Consider the following 19245-nt stretch of genomic DNA (forward strand, 5'->3'; position numbering starts at 1 on the left):
AGGGGGAGCTCATACCACAAAAAAAAAAAAAAAAAAAAAAAAAAGTGACAAGGTGTGTCTGTCTCATGGTGAGCAAATTATTCCTAGGAAAAAAATGCTGGAGATATTATAGAGCAAAGTTTTCTAGTAAAATTAATCTAACAACCACAAGGGTAGATTGCAAAGTTTAAGACATCATGTCAGAATCATTCTGTCCAGGGTGGAAGGTAAATATGCAATCATGTACATTCTATTTGGCTCAAATTCTGCTAAGAGCAAGGAATCTCTTGTCAAATGGGCAAGGTAGCTAATCTCTTGCATTTCCTCTGGAAGAATGTCTAATTATAATTGATCCATGATCCCTCCCCTCGATTTGGTTCTAATCCAAAGCAATATTATTTAAAAACCAATCACAGAGGTTTACATGGAAAATAACCACTGACATATTGTAAGTGTAAGGCAATTACTGAAGGAAATGGCCCATAAAATTGAGAATTATCTTTCATATGCCCCTCTTTAATCTCCTTGTATCAGGTACTGATGATTCTTTCTTGCAAATGTGTCACATATCCTCAAATTCTCTTCATCTTCATTGCCGTGTCCTAGTCATGATGGGTAGACAGGGTGTGCAGTGAAGTGCCTCCATCCATCTGGTTTCAGCACCGCAGGGTGGACAGCTCCATGCATTTTGCCAGGACACCACACCAAGAACAGGAGTCTCTCTTTGCTGTCTCAGGGCCTTCTCTAAAGTAACAAACACTCACCTTCATGGGTGCAACCAGTGAGGGGTGGGCATCGGGATAAATGCCCTGCGTCTCCATCCTCCAATCCTATTGGACAACTCTAAGGTGTGCTCTATGTCTGTGCTTCTTAAACACCAGAGGGTGTCAGAATCACCTGAAGAGTTGATTAAAACCCAAGTTGCTGAACCCTGTCCCTAAAAGTTTTGACCCAGTAGGTCTGAGGCAGGATCCAAGACACTGCCTTTTCTAATAAGCTCTCAGGTGACGCTGAGGCTGCAGGTCCAGAGACTACCTTTGAGAACAACTGTTCTGTGTGGTGCCTTGGAAGGTTCCCAGAAGGAATGAGCCCCAGTTGCCCACAGCAGCAACTAGCTCATTAAAGCAACTTCTACTGATTTTTTCCCCCTCCTTTCCTAATCTCATATCTCTTCATTCTTTCACTCTGGGATCCAGGAATTACATCTCAAATAAGTGATCTACAGCCAGTCCTATACCTCACACTCTGCTTTCAGGGGGACTTAACCTGAGATAAGGCTAAAACTGGCTTTTATCTGGATTTATGAAACAGCTTTCTAACTAGTCTACCTGCTACCTACTGGCCTACTCGAATGCCTTCTGCACACAGTGGCCTGAAAGATACTTCTAAGAGAGAAATCACATGATGTGACTTCCCTGCTTAAAATCATCAGTGCCTTCACATTGTCCCTTGACATAACTGAAACCCTTACAATATTTTGAAGGCTCTTTATGACTTGGGTCCTTGCACTCCAGCTTCATCTCTTGACATTTCCTCTTGTAAGCTTTGTTCCAGTCTATCTATTCTCCAGCTCCCCCTGGGTCTTCACATAGGCTTCTGTATTTCTTTGTTTAACAAATTATCAGTTAGTTGTATTTACATCTCAGCTCAAATTTCACTTAGTGTGGGACACCTTTTCTGATGCTGTGGACAAGACTGAGTGCCTCCACAGAATCCTGCGTTATCATGTCATAGCCTTTACCACATGTTTGGTGTTGCTGGTTTAAATGCCTGTCTCCCACATCTGGCTGCACACCTGGGAGAACAAGAACCATGCCTTTCTTGCAGACCATTGCATCCCAGCACATAACACAGTGCTGGAACATAGAAAGTATTCTGCAAATATCTGTTGAATGGACAAATCAATAAATGGATATTATTGTTCCAATTATAAAGACTAGGAAACAGACCCTATCCAAAGTAGCAATGGCTCTGTTAATAACTCAGATCAGAGTGACCCCAATGCACAAGATCTTTGAGGAGTACGGGTCTAGAAGCACCATCTAACAGAAGAAAGCACAGAGAACTGCAGGAGGATTTTGGCCAACGAGATATAGAACTGAAGGTGGAAGGATGCAGAGCTGTCAGCACTGTCATGATTTTAGCCAAAACTTATGATAGGACCTAAAGACTGAAGACTCTGTATTGTCTTTGTTATAATTCCTCAAAGTTGCTGGTTTCCTTTTTTTTTTTTTAACTATATTTTGGTTTCCTTTTATTTGCAGAACACTTTATTTGTGGTGAACATATCCACCAATATAGCTGGCTTTCCAATAGAGAGACTTTTCCAGTGGGGACTAGGGTGATTAAAGAGATAGAAGGGATGGGTTCAACCAAATAATTATGTCACATCCCCAAAAGGCAATGCAGGCCACTGTTGCCATACATTTCTATGAATCATAATTGCGTGCACATGCAATACTCCTGTCGCCCTAAAAAGAGTCACGTGAGATGTATATGTTCTAAAATACCCAAACCCTGTCATGGGACCCATGTAGCCTGACACTATCTGAAATCTTGAAGGGATTCCTTTGAGAGAGTTTCCTGCTTTATGATACTTAAGATGAGGGTTGTTTAAAATATGTGATTTTTGGCTTTGGTCTGTTTATTAAAGGGAAGAATTATTTTTGCTGTTTTTAAGGGAGTAATAGGACAGGTATACAATAGGACAGGAATTTTTCAGTGTTAGGTACAGTCCAGTGTTTTATGATTGGAACTCATGGCCTCTAAGTAGCTATATATTTCCAAAGAATGGATGTAGGTTTCACTAACTGTCAACAGGGACAGGGATTCAGTTTTATTGAAGGTAAACCAGAAGCTACTTGGTGGTGGCAGCGGAAGACAGGGGTCTTGTATAGATAAATATTGCCATTCTCTGCTGTATGGCATTTAGTCAAGATAGTAATTGATCAAAGTCTAGGTAAGAGTTAATTTATGACACTGGAAATTAACCTCCAGTGGCTTCCTGTCATACCCAGAATAGATAACCGCCACCCCCCGTTCTCTCCTACTGAACAGTGAGCACATTGGTCTCTTGCTGTACTTTGAACCCACAAAACCCACTCCTGACTCAGGGTCTTTGTACCTGTTTGTCTCTCTGCCTATAACTCGCTTCTTACAGAGAGACCTGTGACTCACCCCCTCACTTTGGTCAAGTCTCTTTTCAAAAATCTCTTCAGAAAGGCTTACCCTGTGCATCTGAAAATTCCATTCCCTTATCACTGTCAATCCTCCTATCAAGCTTTACTTTTCATACCACAGGTAGACACCTGACATCACTTGTGTGTTCATTGCCTCTCTCCTACTCTGAAAAATGTAAGATTTTTTTAACTTTTTACTTTATATTGGAGTATAGTTGATTAACACTATTGTGTTAGTTTCACGTGTACAGCAAAGTGATTCAGTTATGCATATACATATGTCTCTACTGGTTTTCAAATTCTTTTCCCATTTAGGTATGAAGGTAAACCGGAAGCTACTTGGTGGTGGCAGCGGAAGACAGGGGTCTTGTGTAGATAAATATTGCCATTCTCTGCTGTATGGCATTTAGTCAAGATAGTAATTGATCAAAGTCTAGGTAAGAGTTAATTTATGACACTGGAAATTAACCTCCAGTGGCTTCCTGTCATACCCAGAATAGATAACCGCCACCCCCCGTTCTCTCCTACTGAACAGTGAGCACATTGGTCTCTTGTTGTACTTTGAACCCACAAAACCCACTCCTGACTCAGGGTCTTTGTACCTGTTTGTCTCTCTGCCTATAACTCGCTTCTTACAGAGAGACCTGTGACTCACCCCCTCACTTTGGTCAAGTCTCTTTTCAAAAATCTCTTCAGAAAGGCTTACCCTGTGCATCTGAAAATTCCATTCCCTTATCACTGTCAATCCTCCTATCAAGCTTTACTTTTCATACCACAGGTAGACACCTGACATCGCTTGTGTGTTCATTGCCTCTCTCCTGCTCTGAAAAATGTAAGTTTTTTTTTAACTTTTTACTTTATATTGGAGTATAGTTGATTAACACTATTGTGTACAGTTTCACGTGTACAGCAAAGTGATTCAGTTATGCATATACATATGTCTCTACTGGTTTTCAAATTCTTTTCCCATTTAGGTTGTTACTAAGTTTTATGGGGCAGGGACTTGCTCTCTGTGTGTTGATCACCGTGGTACCCCCAGTACTCACAGCATCTATTATAAAATAGGTGCTTGACAAGTATTTGTTGGAAAAATGAATGGATGAATGAAGCAAAATGATAGCATGAATATAGTATCATAAATTGGGTCCACAAACAGCAACCAGATAGTGGCCTTGTATAAGTTTTCTTTTTCCTGCCAAATAAAGGTCAAGTAAGGGCTTTTTAGATAATGTGTTTGTTTCACTGTGTGCCAGCTCACCATTAAAAGCCAGAAACAACAGACCCGTCATAAGATATAAAGAAGTGTAAGAAAACTGACCTTTGGAATCGCAGATAGGAAATCACAGTGTTGGTAGCTTTCCTCGCAGTGGTGCTGAGCCAATAATAGAACCAAAGGGCAGGTGTGTTTTGCCATTAAGTTCAGTCCTTTCCCTCAAAGCGGCTTCATCTATGCCAAGGTCACCCAACTGAGTGTGACATTAGGGTGATCATCCATCCACTGCCCGTGTAAGTCATGAGGCACATGCATAAGTGCCAAGGGTTTTTTCTTTTAACTTCTTATGATAACAGCGAATTTATTTTAAATTAAGTCTTCGTAAATCTTCCCAGTGACCCAAACTATAAAAAAGAGGCACATGTATAAGTGCCAAGGGTTTTTTTCTTTTAACTTATGATAACAGCGAATTTATTTTAAATTAAGTCTTCGTAAATCTTCCCAGTGACCCAAACTATAAAAATGTGCTTAGCTTTACAATGGCCCAAGGTCATATGACTCTGGTGTAAGGAATAACCAGGAACTGGGTTCCCAAATTCCATTTCAATCCTACCTTTTTATCCTATACCTCAGCCTTAACGTCTCAGTTATCACCTCTACCTTCCACACACAATTTATCCCCAACTGCTTCAGCTTCTGCAAAAATATATTGCACTATTACCTTTTTGACTGTATTCCCTAGGCCATCATTCTAATTAATTGCCTGATACTTGGGATTACCCCCAGCCTCTTCTATGTATTGTGTCCTCAATCATGTACCAAAGTCATGCAGATGTGAGTGGGAGGAAGGGAGAAACAGAAGAAGAGCCGGAAAGGGAGTTACCACCTGCTGGCTTATTATGTGCCAGTTGCTGTGATAAATACATACTTTTTTTTAACCCTCAGAAAACACCTATTGACTATTCTCCCATTTTAGGAATAAGAAAATTGGGGTAAAAATAGCTTAAGGAATTTACTCAAGATCACACAGCTAATAGGTGTCCAAATTGTGATAGGGATGGAAGGAAAAAGAGAGGTGAGGGAAGCAGGGATGGGGTCTGGGGGGGTCAGTTGACAGGCCAAGGGGTCTTCCCTGGGTTCCCTTATCTGTAGAGACACAGCCCACTGACTGCTACCAGACTGGTCTCCCACCCCCAAAGGCAATCAGTTCCAGGACTTCTGAGGTTCCCCATCACTTCCTACATCAAGCATGTATTTGTTCAAGGCAACAAGCAGGTGGGCTAACTATGATAATGGCATAACAGCAGCTCTGTTTACAATAGCCAGGACATGGAGGCAACCTAAGTGTCCATCACATATGAATGGATAAAGAAGATGGGGCACATATATACAGTGGAATACTACTCAGCCATAAAAAGAAACGAAATTGAGTTATTTGTAGTGAGGTAGATGGACCTAGAGTCTGTCATACAGAGTGAAGTAAGGCAGAAAGAGAAAAACAAATACCGTATGCTAACACATATATATGGAATCTGAGAAAAAAAACGGCATGAAGAACCTAGGGGTTGGATGGGAATAAAGACACAGACTTACTAGAGAATGGACTTGAGGATATGGGGAGGGGGAAGGGTAAGCTGGGACAAAGCGAGAGAGTGGCATGGACATATATACACTACCAAACGTAAAATAGATAGCTAGTGGGAAGCAGCCGCATAGCACAGGGAGATCAGCTCTGTGCTTTGTGACCACCTAGAGGGGTGGGATAGGGAGGGTGGGAGGGAGGGAGATGCAAGAGGGAAGAGATATGGGAACATACGTATATGTATAACTGATTCAGTTTGTTGTAAAGCAGAAACTAACACACCATTGTAAAGCAATTATACTCCAATAAAGATGTTAAAAATAAATAAATAATGGCACAGCCTCTGTGTCTTAACTGGTGCTGTTTATCCCTCACTGACCTCAGAAAATATGTCTGAATGCCTCTGTCCTCCTTCTACTCATTCATTAAATGAAGAGAAACTGGAGAGCCCTGCTACTATCTGGGTGCTAAGGACATAGCAATTGTTACCTGATTCAATTCTCTCAGCAATTCCAAGAGGTAAGTCTCATTATTTCCATTTTACAGATGAGAAAACTGAGACTCAGAGAAACTCAATCATGTTTCCAAAGTCATATAGAAAATGAACAAGCAAAAATGTGGACCTTGGTTTACTTACTGAAATTTTTTTTAAATTAATGTATTTAATTTATTTACTTTTGGTTGTGTTGGGTCTTCATTGCTGCCTGCTGGCTTCTCATTGCGGTGGCTTTTCTTGCCGTGGAGCACGGGCTCTAGGTGCATGGGCTCAGTAGTTGTGGTTCATGAGCTCTAGAGCATAGGCTCAGTAGTTGTGGCACACGGGTTTAGTTGCTCTGCGGCGTGTGGGATCTTCCCGGACCAGGGATTGAACCCGTGTCCCCTACACTGGCAGACGGATTCTCAACCACTGTGCCACCAGGGAAGCCCTGTTGCTATATTTTTTATTTTCTTTCTAAACCTTACTTATACATCAAGGCTGATGGTGCTCACTCCTTCCATGAAGTCTATCAAACGGCACTGACCTCTCCCTTATCAGAGGTCGTTTTGCTCTTGTCATTAGCAGTCTGCCACTTGGAGACTTTCCAACCACCCTCACTGCGACAGGGCAACTTCAAGGTCTCTGAACTCCTTATTCTATTTCTACTTTTCCCAAGCTACATCTCAGGCCAAAAACTTTAAAGCCCCTAAGAGGAAAACATTCTCTAATTTGAGTTAAAGATTTAAATAAAAATCCATATAATTATTCTCTAACATGGCTTGCTATTTTTATGTGGGTTTTGTTTCTCCAACTATATCTTTGCATATTTTTCATGAATCAAAGGACAGATTATGTTCCAAAGTTAGTGAGTCTACAGTGTGCAGTATGGAACACTCTTCATTCCAAATGGCAATAATAAATAAGATTCTTCATTTTACCAAAAAAGATCTATTTAGCTTATCCAGAATGTGATCTAGCTGAAGTGGTGATAAAATTCCAGTTCTTGACCATTCAAACTGAAATTTGAAATTCTGAGAGCAGCTGCCTGATCTCTAGCTATACAAGAAGACAAGCTGTCAACCACGGCAGGCATTAGTCATGCAGGGAGAAAGTGCCCTGCTCCAATCATTGTGTACTAAGGGCAGAGGGGAAACAGATGCGTTGGTGAAATGTTCTACATCTGGAGCGACTCCCCAACCCAACACTCAGCACAGTCCTTGGCCAGAATTCTTGCACATCTGTCCTCAAGGCTTCTCAAATATTGCCCTCACACATTTCCCTCACACAACTGGCCATTAAATCCTGCCAAGCATCTTCTGTTTTGCCCATCCTATGACCACCTTAGCTACAGCCATCATCACTTCTCATGGGGACTACAAAGACCTCCCTTTCAGGCGTCCTACCTAGACTCATTTTATTCCAATGTGTGACTCGTCCTGCCATGAACCATATGATTTTTCTGCTTTAAAACTCTGCATAAATTTCCATGCCCTCCAGACCTCTTTCATAGGACAGAAAGCCTTCAAGATGTGGACCAGACTTAGCTCTCAAGTCTCACCCTTCTTCATTTTGCCATTTTGCACACCATTCCCCCAGACACAGATGTATCTGCCCTATCAAGCCCTCCTGCCATTGCAAGTAACAGACCTTCTTCCAGGAACACGATGTCTTCCTTCCTCTCCTCTTAACTACTTGCTATATTTTCCAATCCTTCAGGATTTCTCCCTCCCTTCTGGAATCTGCCTCATTCCCACTGGAGCAGGAGTTCTCAATGGGAGGAAATGAGCTTTCATCATCCCAGTGACTCTACTCCAAGGACTGGCAGTTAGGAGTATGTGTTAAGTCCTTTGTTGCTTCATGATGCAATAAGGGAAAGATGAAGCAATGAAGGACAGAGCAAATGCAGTCATTTGGGAGTGGGTGTAAAAGTTTATATCTATCCATTGATATTTGGAAGACATAAAGCTTAGTGATTTTTTTGTTTTCTTTTGCAGACAAGTAAGACACAAGAAAATACTGAACTCATGGGACTGTTAAGTTTTTGAGAAAAACAAGTAAAATAATGATTGCTACAGACAAGGACTTTAAAATAGAGAAAGCTTCATTAGAGAGTTAGGGTTATCTTGTAATCCTTATTTAATTAATTCATTTTAGCCATTGCCATTCCAACTGTAATTAAAAGAAGAGTAGGCCCAGAGAAAGCTGCCTTGACTTTATTAAGGTTTATTTAAAGGTGATTATTTTCTGAAATCAGCATGATGATCTACTATGGTATCTCTGCAACATGAGCTCAAGAATTGGCCCAGGTTTAAATTTTAATTCAATGAATCATAAACCCATCTCCATTGTAGCATGGGCTAAGGAAAGTTGTGTACCTTATGTGCCTTATATATCCCATTAGATAGAATTAACAAAGAGATATGTTTACTAAAAGTCATGCTGAAGTTAGAATATTTTCCGTATGTGTTATAAAATATGATATAGCCCGTGAGGAAGGAGTGCAACTAAGAGCCTTTAACTTTAAATCATTGAGCCTTAATGCCAGAAGGGAAACTACTCTTTATTGAGGCCAGCCACTAGGCTGTGACACCTATTTCATGCAACGTCTTTCAAAATATCGTTCGGCTTTTGATAAATGGTGTCTCCTCCATTGTCAGGAAAGTTAATATTTTGTGAAGGGAATTATTTCATTTTTGAAGAATTTTGAATATTAGAAAATTTACATTTAAATTTTTAACAAATTGAGGTGCAGTTTATATACAGTAATATTCACAGGTTTTAAATGTACAGTTTGATAGATTATGCAAAAATCTGTAAAATCTACACCCTATGATGTGCTATGGCATGGTTCTTTCTTTGTGCTTATTTTACTTGAGTTTCATTAATCATTTTGACCAGTAGATTTATATTTTTCACCACATTTGAAGATTTTCAAGTCATTACTATTCAGATCTATGCTTTTCCTGCCCTTCTTTCTGAGGCTCTAACTATGTTTATATTGGACTCCTTGACATTACTTCAAGCTCACTGAGGCATTGTTTGCCATTTTAAGTCTTTTATCTCTCTAAAAAATTTGGATATTTTTCTCATGCCCTCTTTTCAAGTTCAGTTATCCTTTGTTCTGCAGTATCCAAGATCCCACTTAATATATCTAGTTAGTTTCTCATTTCAGATATTGTGCTTTTCAGATCTAGAATTTCCTTTTGGTTCTTTTTAAAAAATGTTTTATACTTCTCTTCTTGCATTCCCTATGTATTCACTCATTGCACACATCTTTTCATTTGAATTTTTGAAAATGCTTATTATAGCTACTTTAAAACCCTGTCTGCTAATTCGAACATCTGTATGCCCATTAGGCTGTTTCTTTTCTTTTCTTTTTTTTCCTTTTATTTATGGCTCACATTTTCCTATTTCTTCTCATAGCCAGTAATTATGTGCAAGGCATTGCAGATATGCCATGATATTGAGAGTCTGGATTTTGTTGTCTTCCTTTTAAGAACACTGAATGTTATTCTTGCAAACAGTCGATTTACCAGTGAAGAAATTTAATCCTGTCAAGGCTACCTGTAAGCTTTTTATTAGGGCTAGTCTAGAGTAGCCCTTATCCCAGGGCTAGATTAGGCCTCTCTTAGTGTGTGGCCTCTTCTGAGATTTTAACTGAATTCCCTGTGTGTTCTCTACTCTGGCTAATCAGAACTCCAATGTTTCTCAGGACTGTGTGACTGCTGGAAGCTGTATTCATCTCACATACGCCTGGAAGTTGTTCTCTGCTAGATTTCATAGGGTCTCGCCCTATGCATGTGACGTGTAGTATTAAGCTAAAGACCCAAAGGGAGCCCTATATAGATTTTTAGAAATCTTTCTTTGAACAGCTCCCCACTCTAGTACTCTGACCTGCAATATCCAGCACCTCAATGGTTCTAATGGTTCTTTGTTTTTCTTCACCATAAAAATCACCATTAACTATTTGGGTTCTGCATCCGTCTATCATGGTTTGGAAAGTGCACCAAGAAAAAATATGGGGTGAATTTGGGGCTTAACTCATATATTTCTCTCCTCTCTAGGACCACAGCCCTGTGCTGCCTGTTTCGTATTTGGAAAATCGTCACTTTATAAACTTTTGTCCAGTTTTATAATTGTTGATGGTAGGAGGATAAATCCACTGCATGTTACTCTCTGATGACCCCATTGGATGAATTTTATATTTATCTTTTAAGTTACTTGACTCAAAATCTGTCTCACTGAAATTTCCAACCATTTCCGTTGGTTCTACTTTCTGGAGCCCCACCAAGATTATTATTACACCAGTTTGTACATATTCCACTGGTTCAAAGAACCCAATTAACTAAGTCAAGAACTTGGATCCTGTAATTATCTCTTTATCCTGCCACATACTTTCTTCCTCTCTATTGGCTCATTCCCATCAGCATGTAAGCTTCCCTTGTCCCATGTCCACTTCACCTCCTGTCATACCAACATTCCTGAAAATACAAAAATAATTGTATTTTCCTGAGTTCCCACACATTCATCTCCCTTTCTTTGTTCAAGCCCCACTAATCAGGGATTCACTGCAGCCACGCCACTCTACAAGGTAACAAACAATATCCATCTTCCTAAAACCCAATGAGCAATTGTTGGTTCTCCTCTTTTTCTACTTTCAGTGGGATTTGATATACTTTATCACCTATCTTTCTTGATTATTTCCTATTTTGCTTTCAGGACCCCACAGTCCACTGGATTTCCTCCTATTTCACTGACTGCTCCTTCTTCCTGTCTCCTTTGCTGATTCCTCCTCTTATTCTGGAACCTTAAATTTTGGAATGCCTTGAGTCTAGACCTTCTTGTTTCTCCCACATCATTCTTTCCCTTGTGACAACAGCTATTCCTTGTATCTTCTCCACTTCTGTAGAAGACACTTTCCTTTACCTTATTAGGCAAAATATGTACTTCATTTAACAATTCCTCTTTCTCTCTCTTTGCAACATTCACTATATATACATGCTTTGTTTGATTCGTTTCCAAAACATATTGCAAATTTGTCTGCTTCTCATTACCTTGACTGTGACCACCCTGACTCAAGGCGCTTTTTATCTTGCCTCGACTTCTAAAATAGCTTCTTACCTACTTGCTTTCTGGACCAATCCATTCTTTCCACAGCAGCTAGTGTTATGATTAAAAACATAAATCAGACCATGCCACTAGCCTAGTTAAAGTCACCAATGGCCCCTCTTTGCATTTAGATAAAAAACTCCAGACTTCTAAAATAGCTGCATATTCAAATTACCCAGGGTGCTTAGACTTAAACTTGGTTGCATATTAGAATCAACTCAGGGATTTTACAAATTCCTGGTGCCTGGGTCCCATGTCCAATGATGGTTATTTAATTGGACTTCAACCTGGACATCAGGAATTTTTTAAAGCTCCCCACATAATTTTAATGTGTGACACAATTCAAGAACCACTAACAGGTGATTTTGAATTGAAAAAAAAAAAAAGGATAATGCCCCAGAGATCTGGGAGATGGATATACTCCCAGAGATAATGATTTAGTTGGGCTTAGTTAGGACCAGAAAATGGTCATTAGTGTTTTCTTAAATCTCCCAGGAGATTTTATGGTGAAGCCTGGATTGTGAACCACTGCCCCCGCACATTACCTTGTCCTTGACTATTTCTCCAGCTACTGACCTGCTTGTGAAGCACATTTCCTTTCTCGGGGCTATATCACCTAACTAGTGACTTAATGTTAATTTCACAGAACCTTATTTAACATATTTAAAAAATAACCACACGGAGATACTAATCAAATTGTGATCCACTACATTATCCTGATTGGCTAGGCTCAATTCCAGGTCATCTGACCTTTGCCTTGGTCAAAAAAGTCTGGTTGCATTTCCTGTGAAGGCAAGTGATTCACAGAACACTCATGTACATTTTTATGTAGCATTTCTGTTCTCTGACCTGGATCCTTCAGAGCAGATTATATTGGAGACAGGCTAACGTACTCACTGCTTTGCCCTTCACAAATGATAGTAAGAGTCAGTTCTCCTTATAAGAAAACACTTGGGAAGCAGTACTAGATTGGCTCCCATTTTTATATATCTTCAAAAATGGGAAAAAACATTTAATGTATCCCAATTTTATTAGCATAAGGCCATTTGTACCTTTGTTTTGTATCTAACTGAAGGTAGATTTTCTTACTCACTCAGGGAAAATCTTTTTCACAAAGTTGGTGCCTTCATATGAATTCTAAGTATGCTCCACTTAATTTTGTTGGCAAGTAGACAGAATGAGCATTACTCTTCAACAAGAAAGGAAGGAGAGGGGTCATGTGGACAGGTTGTAAGGACTGAGGAAGGACATGGGAACCTATTGCTCAAGAAAGAGTCTGCTTACATCTATTGACTGTCTTGCAGGTAATGGAAATCATCCCCTCCTGACAATTACAGTGAGAGCCCTGTGTTCAAGGACTTTAAAATGCAAACAATCAACATTAATATACATCTTTAATTTCATACATTTACTTTTGCAATGTGGATGAATATTCTACTGGTAGATGAACACCTACAACTCTAGGAGAACCATAAAGTCACAGAACATCCATGTTCAACAGACACTGGAGAACACTAGCTCCTCATTTTGAAGATGGCAAGTGTGAACCTTGATGGGAATTTGCTGACTTGCAAAGAGATTTGAAATAAGACTGTTGCTTACATTTTAGGTGCATTGAGAGCCCTGGCAAAGTTTTCTACAAGTTAAACCATCTTATTTTATTTTTTTTCATAAATATTGTCACACTTGGCTTAATTTAGTAAATGTTTCAATACCCTTCCAAGATAGACATTTAATGCTCAACAGAAGGGAGGAACAAAGAAAACCACATTTCTAAAACTAAAATAAAAAAATATAAAAAGCTACTATTTTTTGACTTCAGAAAAACTGTGACATATGGCTTTGGCAAATATTTTTAAAAGCCATCAATCTAGATGATAATATAAAAAGTGCTATATAAAATAAATATAACACAGCATGAGCTCATGGATTTTGGGCCTCACAAGTCACTGGGTTAATGCAGGGAAGCTTTATTTCAAGAATTAAATCCCATGGTCGCCACATCTCATTCACACATTTCTTCTCTGCTAATTTTCTGAAACTTCACATTTTAGGTAAATACACCTTGGCTTGGAGTTTAGGGGAGTTCATAGTTGGCTTCTACGTGTGTGTGTGTGTGTGTGTGTGTGTGTGTGTGTGTGTTTAAACGGGATGACAGGGAATTCTTATGAATTCTGGTTATTTTCATAACATTTCAAGGAAACACCATTGGTGAGTGCTGTTGAATCTGACTGCATAGGTGCCATGCATCCTAAGTGTCTCCTCACCTCTCACAATTAGTTGGCTTTGGTGCTCCACAGCTGCTGCCTCATTGCGGGCTATGCAGGTGTAATTCCCATTGTGCATCAGGGAGAGGTTGGAAATCCTTAAGGAGCTCGTGAAGTCAATGTTGTCAATGGTCACCCCGAGGCTCGCTGGGATTGGCCGGCCGTCCTTCTGCCAGGTGATGGTGATGGGTAGGTCCCCTGAGACCACAACACACGGGATGAAGACCCGCTGTCCAATGGAGAATCTTGGAAACTCAAAAGGTTGGATAAAAGGTGGAACTGAAAGAAAAGAAAAGAAAAAGTAAGAGAGGAAAGATGATAATGAACTGTGTAAATACTCTATATTTTTTTCTTTAACCCTTTTGCATGACATTGAAAGAGTAATACAAATCACTGCTATAGCATAAAAGTATATGAACTGGTAGAAGATTGGAAGTTGTGCTTTTTTGTTATTTGAATTTTCTCATTGTTCTAAATGAAAAGCATGGCTTAATTTGTACTTCAGCAAATATGCTTAATCACATTTATTTTGATAATTTTTTTAAAAATTCAATAATCATTTTTAAAGGAAACATTTCAGATTCTGCACTTTTCAGTGTAAATACTCTTAAAGAGGGACCTGGGTTTGGTTTTCTCTTGGAAGCTTTTAAACATAATGTGTACAAGAGATTTCTTTCCTGCTTTGCTAATATCAGGAGTAGAATTACTGTTCTCTCTTCAATCCGTTCCACATCTTGTTAATACTTTAACCCTATTGAAGAAGCAGAGAGTCCAGTTTAATTGTTAACATTTTTTAATACCTAACATCCAACTGATAGCAAATGTTAATTTAAAAGATTTGTGTTAGGATAATTGCATCACTACTCTGCACTCTTCAATTTTACACATTCCTTGCACATGACCTTAAGTTATGAACTGATCTGTGGCCAGTTTTCTGAGTTGTGGAGATGTGTTGCTACTGAAGATAAGGTTATATAGTCTTCAGCTTGGCCAGCCTTGGACACAGTGAAGCTCAGTCTGGAATGTTCTTTTCTGATTTAATTTCCCTAATAAATTCTTATTCATCCTTCTTATTTGTCATGGGGTCATGGGCTAGTTATCAATATCCTCTTCTTATCAGCCTTTTGGGGTAGTTATTCATAGATTATTAAGATTATTAAGCCAATAATAACCTAATATAAACCAGTTATTATATTAGGTGATTTTACAAAATGAAGTTATTAAACAGCAGGATGTCTGCAAAGTTTATTCTTTAAATCAGTTGTAGTCTCCTTTCAATTATCAACTCAGGGGAGACAAAAGGGATCCAGCTGAGAAACATCTGAAAGGAAACCATTCATGCATTCATTCATTCACTCAAGAAGTGCTTACTGAGCACCTGGTATGTGCTCAATACTGCACTGTGTGTGCTGGTCAGACAGCAATGAACATGATATACCATCTGTACCCAGTGCAGCTTTCATTCATTGTCATAGGCAGTGGATGTCAACAAAGTGTAGCAGTGGTTTTTCTGTAAGTTAATATTATTATTACTACTCCTGTATGCTTTCAAAAGAAGGTGGAAGTTAGAATTGCAAGTTAGTCATTAGCAAAGTTGCAAATTAGTCAGAGTTAGTAAGCAGGTGACTCATGTTAGGTTTTATGAGAGAAACAAACAAACAAGCAAGCAAGGAAACAGATAGCTGAAAGTACAGACAAGCATATTCAATGTCAAAACTGCTGTGGTTCCTCAATGTAAAGTTAGAACTTTGGGTCTGCAACAAGTCGATCTGACGCTAAGAGAAAAAGATCTCAGGATGAGGTTCTACCTGGTGCTTATAACCAATGAGTTAGTGATATTTTAGAAATGTGGATAGTATGAATTTTGTTTCTGTTTAAATTCTGATCACTCTGTAGCTAATTCTTGCCTCTGTTCTTGAAAAGTAGAGCCCTTTCTCTATCCTGTAACATTTTTCTGCTATAAGAAGACATTCTTATGCATAATAAACATTGACAGCCTACACCCTGCATAGATCAAGTTGGATTACACTGTGTTTGTTCACAGTTGTTTGTCATTAGGCAGGGAAAGTGCCAAGTTGTAGCAAAAGTGCTTGTATTTCTCTAAATCTTGCCCCAAGTGTTACGAATGTTTACTCCATATTAAGTATTAACACTTAATAAGTTGACATTTTAAAAATAAAAAGTAACTATGTTTCTTCTTCTTTGGTTTACTTACACACAGAAACCTAATTTTGAGTCTACTCAGACAAGCCTAAGCACCCATTGTTGGCTTGGTGCTTCTTATCTGAATTGCAGATCATTTTTCTAGGATAAGGACTTTGGAGCCAGACTACCTGGGTTTAAGTTCAGCTGTGCTACTAACTAAAGTCATGAGCACCCCTATGTGCCTCAGTTTCCTTATTTGTAAAACGAGGGGGCTGCTGTGAGCAGTGAATGAGCACAGGGGTCACAGACTTTCACATGAACCTGAATTGGTTTCTTAGCACTGATTCTATTTCATAAGCCTTTAATATGAGGAAAAAAACAGAATGGTTAAACGAAACATTAGTGGGCAAGGGAAAGGACTCTATTTCCCTTATTAGTTACAATACGGAGAAGAAATATATAAGGACTTACTTTCTAAGCCCCAGATCAAGAAAGAAAAATAAGGGTTTCCCTCATGGCTCAGTGGTTAACAATCCACCTGCCAATGCAGGGACACAGGTTGGAGCCCTGGTCCGGGAAGATCCTACATGCCACGGAGCAACAAAGCCCGTGTGCCACAACTGCTGAGCCTGTGCTCTAGAGCCCGTGAGCCACAACTACTGAGCCCACAAGCCACAACTACTGAAGCCTGTGCTCCTAGAGCCCGTGTTCCGCAACAAGAGAAGCCACCGCAATGAGAAGCCTGAGCACCGCAAGGAAGAGTAACCCCTGCTCGCTGCAACTAGAGAAAAGTCCATGTGCAGCAACGAAGACCCATCGCAGCCAGAAATAAAAATAAATTAATTTAAAAAAAAGAAATAAAGATAAGATGTAGCACCTCTGACCTATCTATTTAATAAGAAAACAATATGGGCTGTAGGCCGTTAACAATTATTAAATACAAGAGTGTCTTTTTATAGCAGAAGAAAGTTATAGGACAGAGAAAGGGCATATGCATATTATTTCTGAAGAACAGAGGCAAGAAGTAGCTACAGGTGAATCAATTTTTAAAAATTCATGCTTTCCATAATTCTAAAATATATGTAATTCACTGGTTTATAGAACTGTAAGAAGTATAATTATAGTTAAAGAAGTAAATTTCAAAACGTTTAGGTATAAAGTGACACCACTGGAAATGAAGGTTCCAAACCAGTAAAAACAAAGGTCAGAAAGTCCAGGCACTAACCCTCACTCACGTCACTCAAAGGATAATCCCTCTCTCTGAACATCGTATTTTAAACTTCTGCGGCACCCTTATTATCTCCTTTCTTGGTCTAAACCAGATGCTGAGAATTCAGACATATTGATGAGGGCTCAGTAAGAAGCCACAATTGGTAAGGTAAAGGTGGGGAGAAACGAAGCATAAACTATAAAGAGTAGATACAATGCAACACACACAGCACCTGGGGACATTTTTTGCTGGGGCACACTGTTCGTAATAGCCAGCTTTTCTGCAATTAATACAATATCATAGTGCATAATTAAGACTCTGACTCATAAGTTATTGTTAATATATTACAGGGGAAAAGATAATATTTAAAATATTTTAAAATGTATTTATAAACAGAAACTATCCAAGATAGTTAAAATAAAATTTTCATGATGAAAGGAAGAATTTAGTTAGAGGGAAAAGTCACTTTCCCAGAATAATGTCAAATCAGGTTTGTAACTTCTTATTTTGCCTGCCACATTACATTGGGATGCACTTTATTTTTTTAACACAAATTAAAAGACCTGTGTGTCATGTCACTTCTTACTACATGTGTTGCCTCCCTTGCTTCAGCCACGAAACACAAGTCTGCTGTACAAAATGCTTAAAAATATTTTAAGGGGTCCAGAATCTTATATTTTACATGTATAAGATATAAAATTAGAGGCAAAAAGTAAACCAAGTGATTCAAAAACTCTTGTAATGATTTTGGTGAAGCCAAATCACCTGTTTGAGGTGCATTGCTTATTGTGTCTGAGTCATTATGTCACCTTTTAAAGTAAATTTTCTGAATCTTACTGACAGTAAAACCTTGTAACAATACAGGAGCAGAAATTCTGAATGCGACCTGCGGCAGGTTTCCACGTAACCATCCTTCATAAAGTATATAAATATCTGCTAAATGTCACTTCTTACCAGGCTTGTGTATTTTATTCTACATAATGCTGGGGGTTCCTTTCTCTGAGGCAGTGCAGAGCCCTTGAATACTGTCAAATGTTAGTTTAGATTCTTATTCTTTCTAAACCTGAACAAGAACATTAAATGAGGCTAATACATTTCTGTGTCTTGTCCCTCAAAAATTCACTAACTGTATATTCTTCTTCACAGGGGACAAAACAAGTTTTACTTTCCCCCTCACCCAGAGTGGAGTATGACATACTGAAACAAACATAGTTGTGTGTTGGCCAGTATTGAGTAGTTAGCAGTGCTATCTCGATCCAGTTTTTTTTAACTCTATGATTCCATTTCTTCATGTGTAAAATGGTGACAGTGACACAATTCATGAGTGTCAGGAGAGGGCTTTATGTAACATGCCAGCCCCAGAGCCCAGGTGGTACCTAGAAGTAGCTCAGTTTAGCATCCTTCTACCTTTCCTCTTCTTAACTCTTTTTTTTTTTCTTTTTTTTCTTTTTTTTTGTCCCAAGGCCCATAATTCACTGGGAAGATCAAATACATTGCATGCATGTTGAGACATATAAGGCTCTAGTTCCATTGCCATATATAATTCCATCAATTCCAACATTTCGTCATTTCACGTCCACTGGTAATTTAACTCCGTGAGTCTCCATACAAAAGTCTCAGGTTGACAGCTTTTGGTATCAGGCTGCTCAGGAAGCCTGCCTCAAGCCAAAGTATTCTGAGTCAAGGCTGTGGTTATTTTCATCTTTCTAGCTCCTCTTCTCCATTCTGTTTAACAAGCCCTTTCTTCCCATCCTTTAAGGCATTTTCTTTTTATAACATCTTACATGTTTCATAAAGTCTCCAAAAATTGCATCTCCTAATCCTGCCCATTGTGGGAATGTAAATCCCATGGCTGATCTCTGAGAGTTCAGTCCCAATTACACACCCATTTTAGAATCCGTATGCCCATCAGGGATGCCTAGAACCTGCGTAGGCTCAGGGCTCTGTACTGTCCATCCAAATACAAGCTGTGGCTCAAAAACCGTGAGGCTGGTGAACACGTGTGACTTGTGGGTCGAGCACATCGCTTAATGGACTGTCTACCCATAGAATTGGTTCTTTGTCCAATTCTGCTACTTTACAG

General features: G+C 39.1%; 1 protein-coding gene across 1 annotated transcript in view; it reads right to left on the reverse strand.

The window, feature by feature from the left end:
* DSCAM (DS cell adhesion molecule) overlaps positions 1-19245 on the reverse strand; it is a 737093-nt gene that overhangs the window by 262190 nt on the left and 455658 nt on the right. The window contains exon 10 of the mRNA XM_024758431.1: positions 13808-14086. Coding sequence (XP_024614199.1) covers positions 13808-14086 — 279 coding nt within the window. The remainder of the gene's footprint in view (positions 1-13807; positions 14087-19245) is intronic.

Source organism: Neophocaena asiaeorientalis, unplaced genomic scaffold (genome assembly GCF_003031525.2).
Source record: "Neophocaena asiaeorientalis asiaeorientalis breed wild unplaced genomic scaffold, Neophocaena_asiaeorientalis_V1.1 scaffold45, whole genome shotgun sequence".
NCBI classification, from domain to species: Eukaryota; Metazoa; Chordata; class Mammalia; order Artiodactyla; family Phocoenidae; genus Neophocaena; species Neophocaena asiaeorientalis.